Consider the following 22004-nt stretch of genomic DNA (forward strand, 5'->3'; position numbering starts at 1 on the left):
GGGTATATTTTTCTTCTGTCAACAGGAGGAAGTCTTCCCTTCGTTCCCCCTCTTCCCTCAACTGTTGGTCCAACAGAAGAGTGAACAGACTCCAGACTGTACCATTTAAACCTTTAACAGGGGATCGGATGCACTGGAGATAAAGAATAGTAATTCCCTTATAAACTCAGATCAGAAAAGTATTGTGGCTCATGACACGATCTTCCAGATCGAATACTGTGTTAAACGCCTCAGGTTTTGTACTGCTGGGAATCTGCAGCAGCTCTTTATTATTTACAAGCAGACTTTTTTTTCTCTCTCTCTCTTTTCTCTCTCTTCCCCTCCCTTCCCACTTCTATGGGCATACCCCTCCCCCAAATTGCCAGGGGGCTGGAAAACAACAGAGGCCAAAAGAAGGGGATGGGGAACAGGAGAACTAATCAACAAACCAACTTTAAAAGTGGAAGTGGAAGTGGAAAAGTGCAGTGAAATAAAGGGGTTTGAGAGATTAAAAAAAACGTAGCCAGGGAATCTACGAAATTTGCTGCTGCTAAGGTGGGTGCAGTTCTCCTAGGAACATATCCAATTCAAAAGGTCAGTGCATTGATATAGGCTCTTTATTTGCTCCGGTTTTGTTGCTTTGATTTCAGAAAAGAACAGAGTGGCTAATGTTTCAGTAGGCTTAATCATCAGCAATTTAAATGCATCTGGAAGGAACTCATAGATCAAGGCCTGTTTTACAAGGCAGAGATGCACATCTGTGTCTCAAAATGTATTATATAGAAGAAATGAAAAGCAAACAAATTGCCCTTTAATAAACAGAACCTCTGACCTGTTTATTAAAGCGTGTTGCAAAACAGGGTCGCCACTGAACTATCCTCCAACTACAAATGTAGGATATCCATTGGCAATGGATAACATTCAAGAAGCTTACTCAATTCCTGTGTCTCCACTTATTTTCACGTGACTCCGTTTAGTTTCAACTTACTTCATCAGAAATGTACATATGACATAAAAATGTATATTAGATAATTCTGTAGGAACATAAATAACTAAAATTAATCTTTGAGCTGGGTTGGTTCGCTCTTTTTGGCTTGGAGAAAAGGGAAATCCTTGTCTAAATGTTATTCAGTAGAAAAAGTACTGGGAACAGTTAACTAAAATATTTGCATTGATTCATCCCATTGGGAAGTGCCTTTACAATATCTGTAAGGCTTATTTTTTGTTTGGTCTACCTTATTTGCCAGTATTCTGACTTTTGGGGAGTCCATAATTTATGCAGCAACCATATTTCCTGTATTTTATTATTATCTGATGAGTCTCTAGAGAGTAATACAGATGATTGGTTTAACATCATCGTAGCAATGATAAGATTACTTATTCAATATATCACATAAATTGCTGTTTTCAGTATTTGGATACACCTGATCAACACTTTTGCAGACAGTTCTGTATACACACACACGCTTACCAGATAGAGACTCAAAATACCTTGCATGAATCACTGCAAAGTTCAAAGTGCATTATGTAATAGTTTTGTCTCGAAGGACATTTTAGCTTTATTGCTTACAAACATTTAGACTCAGTGACATGAAACTTTATCTAGAAAAAATCAAACATATACCATAGATTTTATAGTATGTTTTTTTAGAAGATGAACATGTCTGTTTTTCTCTGTAGCAAGAACTGCACTCAATGTTGGGGATCTGTAGAAAATTATTATTTCTTACATTTTATGGTAACTAGCTGAACTTGACAAATGAAAGGGATTAGTCTGGGTTCAGAAGAATCAGCCATATGCAAAGCATCCCGTTTCTTTTAATTTGCAAAAGGATTTAAAGAACGTGAGGAGATACTGGGTTTTTTGCTCTATTTATATCCATGGATGCATTGAAAGAACATTTTCAGTCTACATTTGAAACTATATTTATTTACTTAAGCATTTTTCAAATTTCTGAACAACTCATCTCCTTCAAAGATTTTAACTTCGAAAACCACCACTTTGACTGCATTGAGTGATTACCACAAACACAAACACACACACACACACATATTGTTGCTATGTTAGAAGGCATCAGAGTTACTTTTAAATAAAACAAAGATGCTCCTATTGAGATATACTAAGTTAATGGCTATTTACAATTGGTAACTAAGTAAAAGGAGCAAAGATGGAGGGGGAAGGTGGAAAGAGGATTGAAATAATCTCGTGGAATCTTACAGAATTACAGAACAGTGTTGGAAGGGACCTTGGAGGTCTTCTAGTCCAACCCACTGCTGAAGTGGGAGCTTTTATACTTGTTTATACTTGTTGGCTATCTAAATTTTAGGGTATTCTGGAAAGTAGGATCGAAGACCATCTTTAAATATTTATTTCAATGTTAAATGTCTGGTAAAAGTTATAAGAAAAGTAAAAAATATAATATTTATATAATAAAAAACCCAACTGCAATTGATTGATTCAGCCTGGAGATATAAGATGGCCTCACATAATCAGGGATTTCTGTTCTGGAAATAATGAAGTATATAGTGTCCTGAAGTTTGTTTGGATTTGCATAATTCTTCCACTTTAATTCTGGTTTGTTCTGGTGCATTGCTCTTTTATTTATTAAACTTGTTTTCTTCTAACCTTTCTATTTACACTGTATGTTGCTATTTTTGTCATATCTTTCCGTTTCATTTAGAATTTCTCTGGAACTGATTTAGTTCGGTTCATGTTAATTATTCCAATCTTTTAAAGGTTAAATTTAGAACCTGGACGAACTATAAATGATTTTTATATTTCACTCTTATAATAGCATTTTACTTTTTGATTTGTAAAGTACTTAAGCCCTGTAAACTTGCTAAAGGAAAAAATATTGTTGTGAAAGTGGGTGAATGAAAAAAACCTGACATGACTGCAGGAATTTACCATTTATATTACCGAGAGAGAGAAAAAAACCAGAACAGTTTATGAAAGCACACTTAACACTGAAGTTGGAACTAAACAGCTGAAAATGGTCAGTTTCATGTTGTGGAGAGTTGTGTATCTGATAACAAGCTTAGGGATTACATTCATAATTATCTGCCAAACAAGCAATCAATTTATCCACCATCCAATCTCTGCTTTTTACAACTTTAATACATCACTGTGGTACTATATCTGAAAGCTGATCTACTTTCCACTTAGGGTTGTTTTCATCTAAAATCATCATCATCATCATCATCATCATCATCATCATCATCATCATCATCATCATCATCATCATGTTTTTTTTTATTTTCATTCATGAACTAGGAAATGGATTGCTATAGGTTTGGTCGACCACCAACACTGATGCCAAGGATATAGAGTCATATCATTCATATGTGTGTGTGTGTGTGTGTTTGTGTGTGTTTGTGTGTGTGTGTTTGTGTGTGTGTTCCACCATAACTCTGGAAAGCCTTGAGCAATTTCAACCAAACTTGGTACACAGATGACTACTCTCTGGAAACAAATACTGTAGGAGTAAGACACCCCCTAACACCTCCTCAGGGTGTATGTTAAGATACAGCCTGTTGTGCCTTAAAATGGTTTCTATTGTACTGCTATAAAATGGCTCCTACTGTACAGTGCAGTGGAGTTGTCTTCGTAAAGGTTTCACAGTACTCCACAAGAGGACTCCCTCTGATAAGGGGGAAATAGCAATAGCAATAGCAGTTAGACTTATATACCGCTTCATAGGGCTTTCAGCCCTCTCTAAGCAGTTTACAGAGTCAGCAGATTGCCCCCAACAACAATCCGGGTCCTCATTTTACCCACCTCGGAAGGATGGAAGGCTGAGTCAACCCTGAGCCGGTGAGATTTGAACAGCCGAACTGCAGAACTGCAGTCAGCTGAAGTAGCCTGCAGTGCTGCATTTAACCACTGCGCCACCTCGGCTTCTAATGTTGGAAAATCCAACATTAGAAATTATGTTTGGTCGGGACATTTTCCCGCTATAAATAAATACCCAGGCAATGTCACGTTATCAGCTAGTAAGTAAATAAAATGCTAGAATGCCAAAAGTAGTCAACTGTGCAGAGTATCTCCAAGCCAAGTAATTCAGTGTTTGGGTTGTGGTGAATAGAGATTTTCCACAATATAGAGGCAATCCAGATGGTGATTAGGTCTTGTTAGCTTCAGATGTTTGTGGAGCTGTGACCTCTTTCCTAGCAGGCAGTATATGGTATCACGGGGCACAAGTAATAGCACTTACTCTATCAAAACCGTGCTAAGGTTGGAATTGAATGATCATCCTTCCTATTTTTTAATTTGGATGTAGCTGTTGAAGAACTTTGAACAGCTCTGCCAGAGACTCTGGCCATTAAAAGTAGGTAAAGGTAAAGGTTCCCCTCCCACATATGTGCTAGTCGTTCCTGACTCTAGGGGGCGGTGCTCATGTCTGTTTCAAAGCCAAAGAGCCAGCACTGTCTGAAGATGTCTCCGTAGTCATGTAGCTGTCATGACTAAATGTTGAAGGCGCACAGAACACTGCTACCTTCTCACCAAAGGTGGTCCCTATTTTTCTACTTGCATTTTTACATGCGTTCGAACTGCTAGGTTGGCAGAAGCTGGGACAAGTCACTCCATTAGGCAGCGCTAGGGATTCGGACTGCCGCCCTTTCTGATTAACAAGCTTAGCATCTTAGCCCCTGAGCCACCGCGTCCCTTTAAAAGTACAGTATCATAAAAAATTGTGCAATATTGTGACTTAACAAAAACAAAAACACGCAGCTTCTCTAATCACTAATTTGCATGCCCTCTGTGCTTTTCAACATTTTGTCTTTATGGGGAGAGAATCTGGCTCAGGCAGCTGGCACTGGTTTTTGTATCTGGGTACACAAAATAAGCTAATCTGTGAATGTAGAGGGAAGAATGATTATTAATGTCAGCATAAGAAAAACTAAAATAAGACTGTAAGTATATATGGTTTCATCTCATGCCTTTACTACACAACTCTCAAAATTTAACCATAGATGTTTTTTGAGGTTTCAGAGGTTTATTAGCAGAGCATCAAAACACCCAATTTCTCCCAGTCTGGCTTAAACATTTCCTTATCTCAAGAAACCAAATCTTAGTCAAATTAGATCTGATCTTGGAGGAATTCTCTTCTATAATCTGAATCCATAACCTCACAGCAACCTCCCTCTCCCTCAACAATTAAAAATCTGCTCAATTTCTGAAATTAACTAAATGATATAATAATAGGATCTGGCTACAAAGTCCACCATTCTCAAAGATGGAATGCAATGAGCCAAGCCAACTATTCATTCTTGTTTTTCCCTATTACATCTCCATTGTGCAAACTTAGAGTAATTATATTGTAATTGCAATTGGCTTGACAGAATATGCAAATGGATAGATAAATAAGATACACCAGTGCTTCTCCAAGGATGACATTGGATTCTCCTTGCCATGTGTATATGCATCAAGTGTTTGTTAGCTAACTACACAGAAGTTGAGCTATAGTAATAACATAAACACAAGGCTTAGCTTGGAGACTTTAAATGGATGGTCTCTAATTCTGTAGCCCCCACAGAGATGAAGTTTTGCATCATATAAGCTATGAGGTCTGTAGATGCTCTGATGCTATTCTGTGGCTTGAGAAGTGGTTTATTATTTATTAGTTGGATACCCGTGCTTCGCTAAAAAACCAAGTGATCAGGTCAGCCCACAGGCCGGATGAGTCACATGCTGGCCATGCCCATATAAGGTGACTGGCAGTTGGAACAGAGTTCCTTTCAGGTGGGGAGGGGGAGTAGAATGTCTAACTCCTTAGCATTGACGAATGTTAATCTAATACTGTATAAGAAATACTGATGATCTGATAGTCTTTTTGAAAAATACTTGCTTAGAGAGCACCTATAATCCAAGAGGAACATACATGCCGAATTTCAAGTTTGTAGGTTTTACAGTTCTGGAGATTTCATGATGAGTGAGTGGTAGTTGGTTTTGGAGTATAAGACACATCTTTTTCCCTCAAAAAAGAGGTTGAAAATCTGGGTGCATCTTATACATTGAATGCAGTATTTTTTGCCTCCTGAAACCCTGCCTCTTTCACCAAAATGGCTGTGCATAGCCTTTAGGAGGCTTCCAGAGTGCTCCTGGGGGCTGGGGAGGGTAGAAATGAGCAAAAATGGGCTGTTTTTTGCTCAATTTTGCCCCCAGGAGCACTCTATAAGTCTCCTAAAGGCTATGCATGCCCTTTTTTTGACAAAAAAATGGGCCGGTTTTTGTGAAAAATGGGCTGTCTTTCGGAGGTTAATTTGCCTCTTCAAAATCTTGGTGCATCTTATACTCCGAATAATATGCTATAGAAGAAGATTTAGCATATGGCACATCATACATGGACTAGCAATATATATTAGCATTTCATCTAGATTACTAGAACCCAATAAAATATGAATGTTAAAAAGCTCTATGTTCAAATATCAATGTTTAGACCATCTAACCATTGAAGCCAAGTATCGTTTTTATTTTCTAAAAAATTAGATACTGGACTGATATATGCCCTCAGCTTATAGTCAGGCATTTTGTTTGATATGGGACTCTGCAGTCACACTGAGGGGAGGATACCATGCCCTATTTATAGAGTCCCGGCAGATGCTGTGTGAAGTGCATATCCTATTAGGGAGTGTCCATTATTGATGTGGTGACACCTTTTTTGTGGGGTCATTTATGTGTCTTCCTATGTCTGGCCATGACCCATTTGGCTTTCCATTGGGAATCGATGTTAAAGTTGTTGGGCAGGTGCTGAGCGTGACCCGTCAAAACCGCGCTTGACTAAGCCGCGCCTGATTAAACCGCGTTGCTGATGTCATCAACAGGGCGACAACAGCCAGCGCGGAGAAAGAAGGGTGCTTTAAATAGCGCTTTGAAAGCAAGCCGATTCAACTTAAGGTAAGGTTAGATTTAGGGTTAGGTTTAGGGTTAGGTTTAGGGTTAGGTTAAGGGTTAGGGTTAGGGTTAGGGTTAGGGTTAGGTTAAGGGTTAGGGTTAGGGTTAGGGTTAGGGTAGGGTTAGGGTCATCAATTAGGATTAGGTTTAGGGGGGTTAGGTTTAGGTTTAGGTGTTAATTTTAGGTTTAGGGTTTACAGCGTGCTCCTGTCTCTGCACTGTTGTCGCCCTGTTGATGACATCAGCGACGCGGTTTAGTCGGGTGCGGTTTAGTCGAGCGCGGTTTTGTGGTGAAACCGGTGCTGAGTGAGTTGTTCATAATTTTTCTATATTTTTCTAAGAAGTGGTTTTCAAGAGCATTTGATATTGTAGTGGGCTACATAGAATTGTATGTAAACATCAAGTGGTGAGTCTAGTAAATTCCTAAGTCAACAGAAGTTGATGCAATTTTTACATGGAGCAAAATGAAACATGAGCATGAAGTTCAGACTAAAGGAAGGTGACATTTTGGAATTAAGGACAGTTCTAAAGTTGAATATCACCAGAAACCTGTATGGGGATCTTTAACAAGCAGCGCTGATCTGAGAATATTTCTGAGTTCTGCAAGGAGGAGTGGGGAAAAAATTCCAAAAGCAAAAATAAAAAAAAAATCTAATATATAATAAAAAATTATATCTCCCAAAATAGGTGTTACAAAGTATGGAAGGAAAGGATTTCCAAATATATGCAGCTGTCCTATTTTCTTATTTTGAATATTTTAAACAACCATAGATAGATAATAAGCCTGCATTCAGTTTCACATAAAAATTCTACATTTAACTTTGCATCCTGCAGTGGAAATGGTTAGGAGCCACTGCTTTAAATTCAACGCAAGTATTCAAAATTCAAATTAAATGCTTTGCATTGCAGTTCAGGTTTTTCTTCTAAGGACCGGAATCTAGGCTTGTAATCCAATGCGGATGTACAGAAATGAAACCTACTGAATCCTGTGAAACCTACTTCTGACCAGATAGGTATGGACCAGTGGTGGGTTCCTGAACCGGTCAGAATGCCGGCTGTGTATTGCTTGCGCATGAGCATTTGACTAAAAATTGATCTGCGGATGTACAGAACCATGCCGGCAAAGGCAGAAGACACCGGAGAGCCAGTTTGGGGTGTGTGGCAGGCCTGGTCATTGCCGGTTCTGCAATTCAGGCCTGGGTTCTACTACTGGTTCGGCTGAACTGGGCTGGTTGGGTTGAACCAGCAGCAACCCACCTCTGGTATGACCTCTGTTATGCAATAATAATGCTGGAAATGAGTTAATACTATAGGTGATAGTATTTGTATTTGGTTTATTTGTATGCCGCCCTTCTCCAGGAGGGACTCAGGGCGGCGAACAACTCAGGGGGGAAGGGGACATAAACACAGTACACATAATTAAAATACACGAAAATCACACAGCCATACCAGTCGAGAGGGGAGGGGAACTCATCAACCCCAGGCCTGCTGGCACAGCCAGGTTTTGACGGCTTTCCGGAAGGCCTGGAGAGAGGTGAGGGTCCGGATCTCCGTGGGGAGTTCATTCCAAAGGGCCGGAGCTGCTACAGAGAAGGCCCTCCCCCGGGTAGTAGCCAGATGGCATTGGCTGGTGGATGGAACCCGGAGGAGGCGGACCCTGTGAGATCTAACGGGTCTTTGTGAGGTAATTGGCAGCAGGCGGTCTCTCAAGTACCCAGGTCCAATAGAAACTTTGTTGGCAGGATCAGAGCCTCTAGAACAGGGGTGTCAAACTGGATTTCTTCAAGGGCCGGATAAGCATTGTTGTTATCTGGGGTCCAGGCCTGGGGTGGGGGGATGGGATGGCTGGCCTTCTGCAGCACCCTGCCAGCCAAAATGGGATGTGCGGGGACTTCATGCACCCCCGTGCCCCATTTTGGTTGACAGAGTGTTGCAGGAGGCTGTCCAGGCTGAAAATGGGCCATGGGGGGTGCGTGTGTCCCCCCATGCCCCACTTTTACCAGCAAGGTGGTGCGAGAGGCCTTTCAGGATGAAAATGGGGCACAGGGGTGGTCCTTTACTATTTCCATGCCAGTCATGTGGGGCAGATCTAAGCACCCCATGGGCCAGATCTGGCCCCCGGGTCTTGAGTTTGACAACCTGCTCTAGAAGGAGTGATGAATCACAAATAATGCTCTGCCAGTATAAGATTTGGAATTGCAGATAGGGATCATGAGCCAAGGTGGCGCAGTGGTTAAATGCAGCACTGCAGGCTACTGCTAGATCAGCAGGTCAGCGGTTCAAATCTCACCGGCTCAGGGTTGACTCAGCCTTCCATCCTTCCGAGGTGGGTAAAATGAGGACCCAGATTGTTGGGGGCAATATGCTGACTCTCTGTAAACCGCTTAGAGAGGCCTGAAAGGCCTATGAAGCGGTATATAAGTCTACTGCTATATTGCTATATCAACTTGCAACCAAATTGTTTAACAATTTACAACAGTCCTCAAAAAAGTAACTTATGACTGGCCCTCACATTTATGACCATCGCAGCATCTCCATGATTATATGATCAAAATTCAGGCACTTGGTAACCAGCATGTATTTATAATGGTTGCAGCATCCTGGGAATGATGATCTTCCCAGCCAGTTCCCAACGAGGAAAGTCTATGGGTGAAGCTAGATTTTCTTAACAACTGTTTGATTTGCTTAATGACCACAGGAAGAAAAAATGACTACGTAGTTTAGCAATAGATGTTCTGGTCCCAATTGTGCCATAACTTTAGGGCTGCCTGTAATTTCAACTAACCTGTTTCCCCAAAAATAAGACCTATCCCAAAAATAAGACCTACTGTGTTTTTAAATGTGTGCCTAATATAAGCCCTACCCCTAAGAGCCTGTGCAGCCTGACACCCGCTTATTCCATCTGGTTGCTTGTGGTGCTGCGGCCATGAAGTGAGGCAGCGTTGTGGTGGAGCCCCCTGACCCTCACACCGACTTAACTCAGGGCCCCCGCAGCCAATACATCCATGTCTCAGCACCTGCCTCACTGCTGCAGCACCATCAGCCATGTGCAGTAGAAGCCCACATGGCCACTGGACCACTTCTTCTGCTTAGCGCCATGCTGGTTGTGCGGCTGCGAGGCAAGACAGGAGCCAGGACATGGATGGCCTGGCTGCGGGAGCCCTGAGATAAGCCAGTGAGGGGTGCATGGGCAGAGGTGGGTTCCTACCAGTTCGCACCTATTCGGTAGAACCGGTTCGTCAAATCTACTGCAGTGGTTTGAAGAGGTTCCACCAGTGGACCCGGAAAGCAGGCCACACCTACAGAAGAGATTCCAAAAATTTTTGAAACCCACCACTGGTCCTTGGATAGGATTATTCTATACTATCATGATCATATTTATAAAACTCAGTGCCTCTGCGAAAGGTAAGGATGACTACTGCGTTTGTGGTGCAATCAGAACATTGCATGTGTTGAAGTTGTTTTAACGCAAACCAAAGATGCCTTTTAAAAAACAAGTTTACATCATATTCTTATGCATGCCAGTGCTGTGTGTGAGGTAATTTAAGGTGGTTCTGACAAATGTCATTGGCATCTTCATATCCGGTCACATGGGCAGCAAGCCACTCCCTCAAAAGGAGGCCACACCCACAGAGTAGGCTTGAACAATTTTTGAAACCCACCACTGTGCATGGGGCAGCTCCACCCCCTCCATCTCATGGCAGTAGCAGTGGCACACCACACGGCCTCCTGCCTCTCTACAAGCAAGCAGAAGAAGTGGGACTCTTGTACATGGGAAAAAGTAAGACACCTCCTAAAATAAGCCCTAGTGCTTATTTGGGGGCCCAAAGAAAATAAGACCCGACTGTCAGACCTTGAAGCCATCTTTTTCATTGGAACTTCAGGGCTGCCACATTTAGTGCCTGGGAAAATGGGAGGGGGATTGCAAGGAGTGGTGGAGGATTAGCCATGACAACATGCCCTTCTCTGGGAGTCAAGGGCATTCGCCCTGCACCTGGATGGGAGTGACTGGGGGTTGTCTCCAGTTGGGATGGTGCATTGATTGGACCATGTGATGGAAACGTAGGTGCTGGGTAGAGACTTGGATTTTCTTTTGGGTGGGGAAAACCTGGAAGCTTTCAGATTTGGGTTTTCCCAGATGTGCCAATAGGACATCTCTAATAAAATGGAACTTTGAGGAAATTCAAGCCTTGGAGACTTCTTTTGTTGGGGGTGTTATTTGGAACCCTGAGATGGGCGTTATTTTCAGGAAAACACAGGTATTTAGAACTAAGAGGGAAGAAAATGGCTTGCACTTGGTCTTTTGTCATCCCCATTCGTTTTGCATAAATGTCAATGCATACACTTGTCAGTGCTGCCTGACCTTTAACCCTGTTGTCTTGCAGGAGAGAAGGATGAGCACAAAGGAGTCAGTCAATGAGACCCTGCCAAGTACAGGTGTCCCTGAATTACTCAACGCAACCACTGAGCTGGCTCTCTTGAGCTCAGAGCCAACCGAGCAGAACCTGGATTCCTTGCCTATCATCATTGCCCTCATCTGTATTTTTCTCCTCCTGACCATCGGTCTCCTTTTTGTCACTTTATGCAAACCGGCAGCACTCGATCCATCTATCCACAGACCACACGAATGCATGCCTTACCATTTTGAAGATGCCACTGAACCACAACTTAAGCTCTGGAAACGTCTGGGTTCCTTAAGACAATCCATTTGCAGTGTAAAGCGTGGACGGCCCGTTTCCCACAGACGTGAAACTTGGTCAAGAAAAGGGCCTATTAACCAGGACTGGAGTAGCATGGAATCTACTGCCATGTGAATGAACCTCCTGTGGAAAAAACATTCCTTCTTGACAGGCCTTCTCAAACTGCTTGTAATGTCATCTAACCTACAACTTTTTGGAAAATCACCATTTGGCAAGGATAGAAGTAAGCAGAAATCAGCACGCCTTCACACACCTCCACTGGTGTTTTGGGAGTTGAAGTCCACAGGTCTTAAAATTGCCAAGGTTGGACACCCCGGTATAGACTTTCATGCATCTGAGCATATGCAGTGAGATCACCATGGAAGGCCCATCCCACAGCTGAATCACAATTGTTGTTAGTTGCGGAGTCATGTCCGACCCATTGTGACCCCATGGACAATGTTCCTCCATGCCTTCCTGTCCCCTACCATCCTCTGGAGTCCATTTAAGCTCATACTGCTTCGGTGACTTCCTCCAGCCACCTCATTCTCTACTGTCCCCTTCTTCTTTTGCCCTCCGTTTTCCCCAATATTAGGCTCTTCTCCAGTGAGTCCTTCCTTCTCATTAGGTGGCCAAAATATTTGAGTTTCCTCTTAACGATATGGCCTTCTAAAGAGCAGTCAGGGTTGATGTCCTTTAGGATTGATTGGTTTGATCGTCCAAGGGACTCGCAGGAGTCTTCTCCAGCACTATAGTTCAAAGGTCTCAATTCTTTGGCACTCAACCTTCCTTATGGTCCAACTTTCACAGCCATACATTGCAACTGGGAAAACCATAGTATTGACTATACACACTTTTGTTGGCAGGATGATGTCCCTGCTTTTTACTATGCTGTCTAGATTTGCCACATCACAATACAGACATGTAAAAGATAGGTTGTATAATGATGTCACTGTAGGGGGGGGGTGCATGTCACCATAACTTAGTCCTACTTGCTGCATTTGCCAGTGTTTGCTAATTATTTACTGAGGCTTTCATGTGTGTTGGGATAAGCAACCTGTGACCATTTGCAAGACGCTTGTGACTACATTCCTCACTGTGGCTGAGGATGTTCTGATGTGCCAAGACTCATGACTGCCTTTCCCATCAGATATGGTTGTTCCCTTACTCAGATTCCTTGATTTCTTTTTCATTCTCTCTCCATTCCCTTTTTAAAGATCTTGCTCTCCAAAAACGGTAAGGGCAGGGCCCTTAAAGGGAAACAGCTGAGGGAGGAATAGGGACAATTCCATTTTGCTGTCAACTTTCCTTGCGAAACCCATTACCAGGGAGCAAAGGGTTTCAATTTTCTGAATCTCTCTGTTGTCATATAATAGCATAGTTATCCAGATTGTTGAAGCTCAGTTCTGGTAACCCGGCATTAAACATTCAATCAAGATGAGCATGATTACAGCCAAGTAAGTGCATGGAAACATCCATGGAGTTTTCTTGGCAGTAGTTGAACTGGCAACTGTGCAACAGGAGTTTTTTATTGTCTCTTCCAATAGCTTCTTTCCCTTCTCCTCCCTCCCTCCTTTCCTACCTATATTCTGCCCAGAGGCAGAGAATAGATGGGGGCGGGGCCAGTCAGAGGTGGTATTTACAGGTTCTCTGAACTACTCAAAATTTCCACTATCGGTTCTGTAGAACTGGTCAGAACCTGCTGAATACCACCTCTGAAACAAATGCCTTTATTGCCACGAAAGGGGTGAATTTCAGGTAGGGCCGGGATAATAATTTGACCCTAACTACAACTGTGAATTCCATTAGCTGAGCTCTGAGATGAGAATAAGATTCAATTAATAATAAAGTACCACATGACTACAGATAACTCTGTTCTCACCAATAACATGTGCTAATGTGGCTTAGATCCTTAGGAAGATTCAATCAACACAATGCACTGAAAGGGGGATTTTATTTGGTTGGGAGATCTACAGGAAATCCAACAGCAATAGAAATAGAAAAAAATAGAAATAGAGATAGGAATAGGAATAGAATAGAATGGATATTTTACAGTAACCTTCCCCTGCCATGCCCACCAAGTCACACCCACCAAGCCATGCCCACAAAACCGGTAGTAAATTTTTTGGAATCCCACCACTGATTTGTTTTGCAAGGAGGCCCTGCTACCAGTGGTGGGTTTCAAAAAATTTTGGAACCTCTTCTGTAGGTGTGGCCTGCTTTCCGGGTCCACTGGTAGAACCTCTTCTAACCGGTTCGGTAGATTTGACGAACCGGTTCTACTGAATAGGTGCGAACTGGTAGGAACCCACCTCTGGCTGCTACTAAGGATGTGTGCTAAAGTGAAAGCCTTACTCTGTGTTACCTGAAATGTCTTTATGTGTATTATTATTAGACATAGATGTTTATTACATTAACATCTACAATTATGATTTTCTCAGCTTATATATATCTCTATCTCTATCTCTATCTCTATCTCTATCTCTATCTCTATCTCTATCTCTATCTCTATATCTATCTATCTATCTATCTATCTATCTATCTATCTATCTATCTATCTATCTATCTATCTATCTATCTATCTATGTTTTTGTAGATTTTCACAGGTGTAGGTATGCTGGTCTTGTATTAGGGTCTTTTCCCGTGAAAGATTGAGATTGTCTTGGCAACATTTCAGCGAGGTCTCACTCGCCATCCTCAGGCTGGTGTTTTTGTCATACAACAAGACCAGCCTACCTACACCCGTGAAAATCTACGAAAACACACACAAACACACACGTGTGTGTGTGTGTGTGTGTGTGGTTTTAATAAATTATATGACTGTTTGCCACCCAGAGTCCCTTGTCTGAGATGGGTGGCTGTAGAAATTGATTGACTGGCTTAGTCTGTGACTACATGCTTACGTGCAAAAATGTTCATAGGTCCATACATACATTTTGTGGTTCAGGATAAAAGAGAAGAGTACGATTGTATTAATATCAGGCTATTGAGAAATTCAATATAATCTTATTGAAGCTAAAGTGATAAGGTTACAAGAGTTGCAGCATCTAAGAATTCCTCTTTAGAACCTGCTTTCTAAGACTTGCAATTGTGTTTGTGTGTGTGCGTGTGTGTGTGTATGTGTATGTATGTATGTATGTATGTATGTATGTATGTATGTATGTATGTATTACAGTTTCATTATGATGAGGCAGAACATCTCATAATAGCTAAATCTGTAATGGATCCATCCACAGAGTCATATTTTGAATTCTTATTGAGCTGAGCACAAATCATTATGGTTAGGAGGTCCTAATCAGGTTTTTCCTTGGTCCCACCTATGACTAACATGCATCCAGAAGACCTGCTGTGTAGATATTTGGAATGCAAGGAGTTCGCCATCTAGTCATAAGTCATAAGTATCATTTTTTTTTTCAAATCAAAAGAAGTTGTGGAATCAGCAATGAAGGGAAAGCTCCAAATATTAAGATTTCTCTTATTTTAGCTATATACTGCATTATTACTCTCTCTCTCTCTCTCTCTCTCTCTCTCACACACACACACACACACACACACACACACACTCACTCACTCACATACACAAACATACACACACACACACACACAAATGTATGCATGCATCATGCTGTAGTGCTGACTCGAAATGAATGAGAGAATAATTACAAGATGAGTTGTCTCCACCTCTGCTCCCAACACAACTATGGCGGGAAAAGCTACTGGACAAGATCCATCACAAATTGGCCCCTATAATGTACTGTTTGGAACTAAACAGCATTAACTCTGCAAAAATGACTATTCATATCTAGCACATACTGTATTGTTTTTTTCTCAAGCTTGGCAACTTTGTGATGTGTGGACTTCAACTCCCAGAATTCCCTAGCCACACATCTTAAATTTGCCATGGTTGATAACAATATACACTAAAGAGGCCCAAAGAGCACTTTGAGCTCAGATTTAAAGGCAGTTCTTACATTGTGGTGGCCCAGTGGTTAAAATGCAGTATTGCAGGCTAACTCTGCCCATTGCCAGGAGTTTGATCCTGACAGGGCTCATGGTTGACTGAGCTTTCCAGATCGGTAAAATCAGGACCCAGATTGTTGACAGCAATATGCTGATATTGTTCTGACTGAGGCGTCCCGAGAGCCTGAAGCAAACTCCTTGTCCTGACAAAAAACCCTTTTATTAATTGACTGTGAATTCTGCTCATTCACATCTGGCAAAGTCTTTCAAGGGAGGATTTACAGTCACAGACCTTATCTGGCTTGGAGAGCTGACAGGCCGATATCTGCAAAACTTGGCAAGGAGTCTCAGAGAGTCATGGATCAATTAAGCGAACTAATTGTCTCCTGCAAACTCCACTCCCCTTTTATTTCCTCTGGGAGGGGCTATTCATCATCCACCTGTGGCCTTACTTGCAAGTCGACCCCTGTTCTTCAGCTGTTGCATTTTCTGGCAACTCTGTGCATGCACACACTGGGAACAGGTTCCAGCTGTTCATCTGCCTCACTGGAGTCTGACTCTAAAGGCAGTTGATAACTGGCATACGGCTCTGGCCCCCTCTCTGCCTCCGACCAAAGCCCTTATCAGAGCATTCCCCAGATTCCAGGAGTGGCCCAAGTTCCTGCCCAACCTCCTCATTGTCCGAATCTGCTGCCAGCTCTCCTGGCCGCTGGTGGGCCACAACAGATATTGTAAACCACCCAGAGAGTGCTGTAAACCCCTCTGGCTAAGTGCTGTTGCTCTCATAAAAGCAGAGATATCAGAATTGCCTTTAAATCTGATCTAAAAGTGATCTTTGGGCCTCTTTAATGTATTAATAGTATATGCTATAATTCTATATAATGCTTTTAGATATTAATGTATGCATTAATAAAGGGCAATTCCTCACCTGAACCAAAGAAGAATGCCAAATCCAGAATATTAATAGTTTACATTGCCAGCCACTTAAAAGAATTCACGACATAGATGGCAAAACACAAGCTTAATCCAAAGGCCTCCCTTGGCTCAGCTGTAAAATTGATTTTGAACTAAAAAGGTTATTGAATTGTCTGTTTCTTGAAGTTGACTTGTGGGAATGTTTTTGTGTTCACATTAATGCTTTTGATTTTCCTTTCATTTTTTTTTCCAGCAAAGCAATATTTCCAATTTATTAGAGAGTGTTTCATGGGAGATACTCTATAGGCACTCTCTCTTTCTTCTGGTGTATCCACTCAGAGTTGCCTGAACCACGAGATGGATCAATCCAATCCAATCCATCCATCCATCCATCCATCCATCCATCCATCCATCCATCCATCCATCAATCAATCAATCAAGCAAACAATCTTCCTACAATGTTTCAGAAGATGTGGTTACTTGGTTCAATTTAGTTTCCAATTGTATGATTTCCCATCAGAAACTGTCATAGATTGAAATAGTACCGTGCACACAAAACCAGTTTTGAAGCACTGATGTCATTCTTAAACCAGATAATATTTTGAAATGTTGACCATTTTAATTTTGACAACAAAAGAGATTGATCAATATTCTGAAACAACCATCTTGCAAGTTTTATTTGGGGATGGAAAAAAGTGCCTTATAGATCATAGAAGTTCCTGAAAATCAGCAATGTGGTATCTCAAATATTCTTTATATATACATCAGTGGTGAAATTCAAATTTTTTTACTACCGGTTCTGTGGCCGTGGCTTGGTGGGTGTAGTAGGGGAAGAATACTGCAAAATTCCCATTCCCACCCCACTCTGGGGCCAGCCAGATGTGGCATTTGCTGGTTCTCTGAACTACTCAAAATTGCCTCTACCAGTTCTCCAGAACCTGTTAGAACCTGCTGAATTTCACCCCTGATGTGTGTGTGTGTGTGTGATTGTGTGTGTGCAATTTGTTCCAGATAACTAAAGTCTTTGGTATGTTAACCCAAATATTCCAGGCTTCAACCCCTGGTGTCCCCAAAAATATTCTATGTGACAGGAAAATAGTGCAATTTTATTATTTCTTCCTCTGGTTAGAAAAGGGAATTCAAGAAAAACAATGCTAACTCAAAGCACTGTTCTGACCCAGGCTTCCTTAGAAAGTAAGAAGCAAAGTCTTGGTCCCAACAAAACCTCTTTTATTTTACATGACTGTGAATTCCTTTCATTCACAGTCAGCAAGGCTTTAGCAAACAGTCTTTCGGAGGAATGTTTACCCATATGCACCTTATCTCATTTAGAGCGCTGCCAGATAACTAGTTTTCAAACACAGGGCAAAGCAAAACTTGACACAGAGTCTCTTATAATCACAAAAAGAACTTTCCAGACTGAAGGAACAAATTGTTTCCTGCAAAAGCCCACTCCCCATTCATTCCTCTTTTGTTTCCTCTGGGAGGGGCCAATCACCTCCAAGGTGTGGCTTTACTCTTAAGTTGATCCTGCTTTCTTAGTTGTTCTTGTCTTCTGGCAGCTCTGCACACTAGGAACAGCTCCAGCTGCTCTTCTGCCTCACTGCTTTCTAACTCCTTCTCTATCTCCGATGCAGAGCCCTCGTCTGAGCTTTCCTCAGCCCCCAGGACTAGTCCATGTTCCTCCCCAACCTCCTTACTGTACAACTCTGCTGCCAGCTCTGCTGGTTGTGGGTGGGCCACAACAAGCACTATCTCTTGCAGGAGAAATGTTTGATTTGAAGAGAAACTGAAAACACCACAAAAAACTCTGTGAATGTATGCATTCATTCTGTTAAAGTTTCGTTTCAAAGAGAGAAATGAAAAAGGGGGGGGGAATGAGATGTGAAATCTTCTCCCCCTGTTTCCCCTCTCTTAAGGCAGCTTTGTATGCATAGTCAGAGATAAATCCAGACAGCCAATATCTTCCTGAAAGCAGATCTGTTTCGGAGAACTTGACTTACAATCAAAATGCTGCTTGATTCAAGGTAGCCCACGAACTAGTTCAGGGATGTATTTAATTTCTGAATCAATAGAAAATAATTAATGTCTTCTATGTTCCTGCAATTTAGGGCTTCTGATGCTGTAACGCCGTTAGCTTCAATGCCTGGGCCCCAGCTATTGGACTGAACCTTTCTTTCTGATGTTATTAAAGTTAATTCTAGATCTCCCGGCTGCTAATGCCTTTAAATCATTACCTACGGTTAAGAGTTTCCAATGATAGAGGAAATGAGTGATTGCTAATTGCAATGGAGTTCATGCAACAGCACATATCTGGCACAGAGGCCTTGGCTCACATTAACGCCATCTAGCTGATTTGAACTCTTTTGATACGATTATAGCTAACAGCTCGACTGCGGTGAGACGAAGCTGTTGCTTCTCATTTGTCCCTCCCTCCCCTCCCTCTTTATGCACCGAACCTTATTGAAAAGTTTAGCTGCATACCTGTACAATGCTGCTGTAATCGGGAATGTCTTCTGGCACAGTAGCTTCATAACTGCTCTGGAGGAAGATGGGTCGGTTGTCATTAACATCCAGCACTGTGATATGAACAGTTGCAGTACCAGTCCTTCTTTTTCCCGTCGGGCCATTATCTGTGAGAACAAAACACAGGGTCTGGGTCATCGGCTAACGTTCGGAAGAAAAGCTCTGTCCATTCCACGGACTGCGAATGACCAATCATAGGAAATTCTAAAGAAAATAAGGGTGAAGTGCTTCATACCTTTCTGTCTACCATCTTCATTTAAAATAATTTCTGAGCCATTACTGTCAGGCTCCTAGCAATTAACTTTTCTAGGTAGGCATGTACGTACTTGGGATTGGACTTAAACGTTTATGTCTACAATAGTGTTTCCTCTTCTTGGCAACTTTATGATGTGAGGACATCAACATCACCAGGGGTGGGCTTCAAAAATTGCAGCAACGGATTCGTTGGCCCATTGCTAGTCGGCCTCCTGCACCACAATGGGGTGGGGGGAGAGTTTTTCACCCACCCCTGAACATCACCTCCTAATAGTTGCCAAGTTTGATAAAAAAAACCTGGTCCATGAACTCCAGGAAAGCTTTACGTCTGGTTAGAATGTAAACGAGCAACAATACCAGGGAAAGAGAACAAAGATAAGACAGAAGGTTGTATCTAATAAACATTGCAGCTTTTGTTTAACTTATATTAGATTATATTTGAAGTACTGTTGTTCAATTACTTCTAATTCTTCTTAATCTAAGAGGCATCATTAGACCAGAATTGATACTGTACAATACAGTAACCACTTCTTTTGGGATCTTATAAACTAATCTTTGTGTCTTCAAGACATGGTTTCTGGCAACTTGTTCGCCTTTTTCCCCCAACTGCTTCTGATTTTTGGAATGCAAGATCTCTATTTGACCATGATTTTGGTTACATTGTAGTATCTTGCTTGATGGAAAACATTTACATTTTGTGCAGGACACTCTTTAAGCCACTGAATATCCTTGCCCACGTGTTCGTTGTATAACAATCTGATGCTCAGAATGGTAAACATTGTTGCAGGAATTTTCCCCTGCAAAAATGACTGCATTCTGAACGGTGTATAATATTTCATAAATATGTGTTATCATGTATCATCTACGTATCACAGATATTAAAATAAATGCTTAATTCCTATGATTGCCATTTTTCTCCTAACTAATCTACATTCAAACAGTGCATGGCAGTAGTTCACTTATATTTCAGCCAACAATATGCTGAAGAATACAAGAATACATGAGTGTCGGTGGCACAGTGGTTAGAGTGTAGTACTGCAGGCTACTTCTGCTGCCTGTTGCCTGCCTGTAGTTCATCAGTTCAAAACACACCAGGCTCAAGCTTGACTCAGCCTTCCATCCTTCCAAGGTGGGTAAAATGAGAACCCAGATTGTTGGGTGCAATACGCTGACTCCATAAACTGTTTAGAGTGGGCTATAAAGCACTGTGAAGCGGTATATAAGTTTAAGTGCTATTGCTAAGTTCATAAAACAGAAACTACACCTCGTAGAAGTCTACAAAGAGGTTCCTTTCCACAATAATAGATAAAAATCCATGGCTCATCTATGATAGCCTAAAGATCAGTAAAAGCCAATTTTCTCTTTCTGAAAACTTGAGGTGGGAAAACTATACTACCAGTTTGCAAATTAAAGTCCTTTAGACAAATTCCTTACCCCAAAAGCTGAAATATGAGTTCTTAAGAGAAGGATGAAGAATAGATTGTCAGGCCTGCAGCCATCTTTTGTTTTGGGTCTTTGGCCTGCTACACTTCTATTATTCTGCTATGCATTTTCTATTGTGGGAAAATGGGCGGGAGGATTGTAAGAAGTGAGATGCGATGTAGCCATAACAAAATTCTTTCTAGAAAACCACGGTCATCCTTTGTCTTTGCATCTCTGCACCTGGATGGGTGGAACTGCCAGCATGGCAGTGGGAGATTGGACCATGCGATGGACTTGTGCGCGTGCGGGCAAGATATTGAACTTTCAACTAGGTGAGGAAAACTGGGAAGCTTTCAGATTTGGGTTTTCCCAGATGTGCCAATATAGCTCTCTTAATAAATTGGAACTTTGAGCGATATTTTGCCTTGGACTCTGATTTACTTTTGGATGCTATTTGGAACCCTGACATAGACATGCTTACCAATGGCTTCTAGGATAAGGCTGTAGAATGGCATGGTTTCTCTGTCCAGGTTGACAACCGTTCTAACTATACCATCTCTAAAGCCAACACTGAATTTTCCATCCTGGTTTCCACCTGCAAGGAAAAATAGAAGAAAATAATGACATGATTTGTATCTATATATAGTAGTGGCCAAAATTGTGGAAACCTTTGGGGAAAAGTGTACAGTATTTTGAGGTTTGACGGCTAATATAACACCACTTTCCATTGATATATAAAATTATATATCAATGGAAAGATAATTTAATCAAGAATGTAATGCAATAACTTTTATGAAGGATTTGCTATTAGTATAGCAGTTATAAAGAAGAAAAGTGAAATACTTAAAACAAGTGAAAAAACAAGTTATACAAAAAAATATTTGACAAATGTCCTCCTCTCAGCTTCAATACATGACATCAATAACTGAATCTTACTGTGATCTGATTGCCTCATTGCCAATACAAGATGACACCTTATTGGCTCTCTAAACATTCATGCTCATTGGCTACAATCAGACGAAGGAAAACTAAGATCAACCTAAGCAAGTTGTGCTTCCTTTTTATGGTTATTTGGTTATAACTTTTTATAGAATACAGATAATTGAACAAACATTGTTGCATTACATTCCTGATTAAATTATCTTTCCATTGATATATAATTTTAAGGTACTACCCCAAAGAAAAAGTGGTGTTATTAGCCATCAAACTTCAAAAATGCACTTCTCCCAAAAGATTTCCACAATTTTGGGCACTATTCTAAACATATGCATTTGGATAAACATCCATATGCATTTTCTTTGGAATTACGACCTATAGAACTAAGAAATTGAGATATTGACATTCAACAGTGTTTCTCCATGCATATGCTTACA

At 41.3% G+C, this 22004-nt stretch overlaps 2 protein-coding genes across 3 annotated transcripts in view; one reads left to right on the forward strand and one right to left on the reverse strand.

Annotated features, from left to right (window-relative positions):
- The window catches only part of LOC106545335 (cadherin-23), a 453671-nt gene that overhangs the window by 41241 nt on the left and 390426 nt on the right, over positions 1-22004 (reverse strand). The window contains exons 25-26 of the mRNA XM_087702429.1: positions 21113-21226; positions 18913-19061 (exon numbers count right to left, since the gene is read on the reverse strand). Of these exons, the coding sequence (XP_087558555.1) occupies positions 18913-19061; positions 21113-21226 (263 nt within the window). The remainder of the gene's footprint in view (positions 1-18912; positions 19062-21112; positions 21227-22004) is intronic.
- CUNH10orf105 (chromosome unknown C10orf105 homolog) lies at positions 456-16803 on the forward strand. Of its 2 annotated transcripts, XR_015695139.1 has the most exons (3): positions 456-573; positions 11260-11797; positions 16682-16803. XR_015695139.1 is itself a non-coding variant. In XM_014053664.2 (2 exons), the coding sequence occupies exon 2, from the start codon at positions 11269-11271 to the stop codon at positions 11686-11688; it is 420 nt and encodes a 139-aa protein (XP_013909139.2). In that variant the 5' UTR covers positions 456-573; positions 11260-11268; the 3' UTR covers positions 11689-12096. The 2 variants fall into 2 exon arrangements, 1 of the variants encoding a protein (XP_013909139.2); XM_014053664.2 differs by lacking the exon at positions 16682-16803 and having other exon boundaries at positions 11260-12096.

This window comes from Thamnophis sirtalis, unplaced genomic scaffold (genome assembly GCF_051295495.1).
Source record: "Thamnophis sirtalis isolate CommonGarterSnake01/CBP01778 unplaced genomic scaffold, rThaSir2_p1.2 scaffold_15, whole genome shotgun sequence".
NCBI classification, from domain to species: domain Eukaryota; kingdom Metazoa; phylum Chordata; class Lepidosauria; order Squamata; family Natricidae; genus Thamnophis; species Thamnophis sirtalis.

What these genes read in the sequence shown, in the direction of transcription:
- CUNH10orf105 (XM_014053664.2), top strand. Translation starts at nt 11,269, where the DNA reads ATGAGCACAAAGGAGTCAGTCAATGAGACCCTGCCAAGTACAGGTGTC.